This window comes from Palaemon carinicauda, chromosome 42 (assembly GCF_036898095.1).
Source record: "Palaemon carinicauda isolate YSFRI2023 chromosome 42, ASM3689809v2, whole genome shotgun sequence".
In the NCBI taxonomy this organism is placed as follows: domain Eukaryota; kingdom Metazoa; phylum Arthropoda; class Malacostraca; order Decapoda; family Palaemonidae; genus Palaemon; species Palaemon carinicauda.
Window position 1 is genome coordinate 13,434,162 of NC_090766.1, and position 4,386 is coordinate 13,438,547.

Here is a 4,386-nt window from a genome sequence, read left to right on the forward strand (position 1 = left end):
ATATATATATATATATATATATATATATATATATATATATATATATATATATATATATGAATCAGAATATGGGAAGAAATAACTAGTTATTAGGAGAATTCAGTTGAAATAATTGTATATATGTTGGTTAATATCCTGCTTTACTGTATGTCCATTGGCTATACAAAAAATAAAGCATTTTGAATCACTGACTTATTATTTACATTATAATCTTAATAAATCAATATTAACTTTTGTTATTACCATGATTATAATTATTATTAATATTATTATTATTATTATTATTATCATTATTACTAGCTCAGCTACAACCATAATTGGAAAAGCAGGATGTTATAAGCCCAAGACCTCCAACTGAGACAAATAGCCCAGTGAGGAAATGAAATAAAAGAAATAAATAAACTACAACAGAAGTAATGTACACTTAAAATAACATATTTTAAGAACAGCAACAATTCTAAAATAGATCTTTCATGTAATAATTACTAAGAGAGATTTATGTCACCCTGTTCAACATAAAAACATTCGCTGCAAGTTTGAACTTTTCAGGTTCCACCAATTCAACATATCACTATTCAAATACGATATTATACAACTCCTGGTTAAAATAACGTGTAAAATCAGAGACAATTCCACAATCAGGAAATATTTATATAACTTTGATGCAAGCGATGACATAAGGCCAACTTGAAGGACAATGTTATTTTTATCTATAAATTTTAGAGTACTTTCTTTATTTAAAAATTTTACTCAAATTGTATACTGTAATGCTCAAATGTCTGTCTATCTATCTATCTATCTACACACACATTATATATATATATATATATATATATATATATATATATATATATATATATATATATATATATATATATGAATCAGAATATGAAAAATTTCTTCTAACTAAATAATTCAAGAAAAGGAATATACTCGTACATATGAGCACGCACACACACGCACAGACATGCGCACACACACACACACACACACACACACACACACACATATATATATATATATATATATATATATACATATATATATGTGTGTCTGTGTATATATATAGATATAGATATAGATATATATATACATATATATATATATATATATATATATATATATATATATATATATATATGTATATATGTATATATATATATATATATATATATATATATATATATATATATATATATATATATATATATATATATATATATATATAGAGGGAAATCCCAACATGTCCCATACTTATCATCGACGTATGTGAACTTCATGTCGAGCGAGTGCTTGCTGACAAACGTCTGCTTGTCGAGTGGGAACTCAATATTGGAAGGATGTGGCACCGGAGTGCCAAGGGCCACGAGCCAAGAGTCCTCCTCGCCTTTGACAAGCTCGCCGCTCACTCGCACAACCTAAAAGGAGGAAAAAAGGAAAATTTGAAGGTAATTTTAGTAACTCGGTCTAAAATGAAAAAGGAAAATTTGAAGGTAATTTTAGTAACTCGGTCTAAAATGAAAAAGGAAAATTTGAAGGTAATTTTAGTAACACGGTATAAAAAAAAAAAAAAAAAAAAAAAAAAAAAAAAATTAAAGGTAATTTTAGTAACTAGGTCTAAAAGGAAAAAGGAAAATTTGAAGGTAATTTTAGTAACTCGGTCTAGAAGGAAAAAGGAAAAAGGAAAATTTAAAGGTAATTTTAGTAACTCGGTCTACAAGGAACATTTTAAGGGAATTTTAATAACTCGGTCTAAAAGGAAAAAAAGAAAATTTTAAGGTAATTTTAATAACTCGGTCTAAAAGGAAAAATGAAAATTTTAAGGTAATTTTTAGTAACTCGGTCTAAAAGGAAAAAGGAAAATTTAAAGGTAATTTTAGTAAATCGGTCTAGAAGGAAAAAAGAAAATTTTAAGGTAATTTTTAGTAACTCGGTCTAAAAGGAAAAAGGAAAATTTAAAGGTAATTTTAGTAAATCGGTCTAGAAGGAAAAAGGAAAATTTGAAGGTAATTTTAGTAACTCGGTCTGAAAGGAAAATGGAAAATTTGAAGGTAATTTTAGTAACTCGGTCTGAAAGGAAAAAGGAAAATTTGAAGGTAATTTTAGTAAATCGGTCTAGAAGGAAAAAGGAAAATTTGAAGGTAATTTTAGTAACTCGGTCTGAAAGGAAAAAGGAAAATTTGAAGGTAATTTTAGTAACTCAGCCTAAAAGAAAAGAGAAAGATTTGAAGGTAATTTTAGTAACTCGGTGAAAAAGGAAAATTTGAAGGTAATTTTAGTAACTCAACCTAAAAGAAAAGAGTAAAATTTGAAGGTAATTTTTAGTAACTCAGCCTAAAAGAAGGGAGTAAAATTTGAAGGTAATTTTTAGTAACTCAGCCTAAAAGAAAAGAGTAAAATTTGAAGGTAATTTTTAGTAACTCAGCCTAAAAGAAAAGAGTAAAATTTGAAGGTAATTTTTAGTAACTCAGCCTAAAAGGAAAAAGGAAAATTTAAAGGTAATTTTAAGCAACTCAACCAAAAGAAAAAAAGTAAAATTTAAAGGTAATCTTAAGTAACAACGCTTAAAAGAAAAAAAGATAAATTTAAAAGTAAATTTTTAGTAATTCAGCCTAAAAAAAAAGATAAATTTAAATCTAAAGGTAATTTTTGGTAACTCGACCGAAAACAAGTAAAATTTGAATGTCATTTCTATTAACAACCTTTAAGAAAGGAAATGTAAACCTCATGAGGATTAAACGTACTTTCTATTAACTCGACCGAAAAGAAAAACAAATTTTTAGGCTTAGGAGTATTCTTTAGTAACTCAACCTAGAAGAAAAAAAGTAAACTTCACAAGGATTAAAGGTAATTTTTAATAACTTTCGGATAAAAAATAAATTTGTGGAAGAAATAAATGAAACTTGAAACATATGGAAATAACTTACGGTTAAATTCCTTTCATAAAAGATGAAATTATTAATTCTGTGGAAGTCGCTTTTCGTATAAATCTTTCAAAAATAATTATGTCGAAATCATCTGCTACTTGTAACTATTATTTCGAGTTATCATTTAAACACACACACACACACACACACACACACACACACACACACACACACACACACACACACACATACATATATATATATATATATATATATATATATATATATATATATATATATATATATATAATTTTATCGAAGCCAACAATCACATAATACTGAATTTTTATTTTTATTTCCCTTTTGAACATTTCGTTTCCTTCTCTAGAAGTTAAATAAGAGTGTTGTGTAAAAGTATTTATATGAACATATGCGTTCTTTAATAATAAACGTTTTTATAAACATTCACAGCTATTTACAACAAAGTAATGCAAATAATCAATAAAAATACGAGTAAATATCATACGTAAAAGCACCACTCGGATATGGGCCAAAAGTAAAGAGCCACCTAAATGTAAACAGGAAACAGCTGATAAAACAGTGATGAAAGGCCACCAGTAGGAAAACCTCAAAGGCCGAGCATTTAAATGTGCCAGAGAGAGAGAGAGAGAGGGGGGGGGGGGTTTAACAGAAGATTAATATATTTCAATAATCTATAATTTACGAGAGAGAGAGAGAGAGAGAGAGAGAGAGAGAGAGAGAGAGAGAGAGAGAGAGAGAGAGAGAGAGAGAGAGAGAGAGTTTTAATAGAAGAATAATATATTTCAATCTATAATGTGAGAGAGAGAGAGAGAGAGAGAGAGAGAGAGAGAGAGAGAGAGAGAGAGAGAGAGAGAGAGAGAGAGAGAGAGGGGGGTATTAATAAAATATTGACAAACTAAAAAAAAGTCTATAAAAGGAACAACTAGAGAAGAAGACTGATTAAAAGTCAATAATAAATTTATTTCAACAACTCATGAAACAATTAATATATATATATATATATATATATATATATATATATATATATATATATATATATATATATATATATATATAAAACATAAAAAACCGATCCAAATTACCTTGTAGGAGGCACTCTTGAGGTTGACGGAGCGCCCTTTGGCAGTGAGCGTGCACTTGAGCCTGAGGAAGGCGTGACGGGGTTCCTGTGGCCCTTTGGCGGACACCAGGGCCCGGGCTTCTTCGTGGTCGCAGGGGTGGGTGTATTCGTACAGACACTGACCCATCACATCCACCTGTGGAGGATTTAATATAATTAATTTGGTGGCATAACAATAATGATTAAAAACCAAGTATATAAAAATTACAATGTTACACACACACATACATACACACACACACACACCTGGTCACTTGACCTTCATGCCCTGTGATATTGCGGTATATATATATATATATATATATATATATATATATATATATATATATATATATATATATATATATATATATATAC

General features: G+C 28.2%; 1 protein-coding gene across 3 annotated transcripts in view; it reads right to left on the reverse strand.

The window, feature by feature from the left end:
- Window positions 1-4,166, reverse strand: part of LOC137632770 (hypoxia-inducible factor 1-alpha-like) — a 199,233-nt gene extending 195,067 nt beyond the window's left edge. For all 3 annotated transcript variants that reach the window (XM_068364854.1, XM_068364853.1, XM_068364852.1), the window contains exons 1-2: window positions 3,992-4,166; window positions 1,255-1,418 (exon numbers count right to left, since the gene is read on the reverse strand). In XM_068364854.1, the coding sequence (XP_068220955.1) occupies window positions 1,255-1,418; window positions 3,992-4,156 (329 nt within the window). In that variant the 5' untranslated portion in view covers window positions 4,157-4,166. The remainder of the gene's footprint in view (window positions 1-1,254; window positions 1,419-3,991) is intronic.
- Window positions 4,167-4,386: the final 220 nt, after the last annotated feature.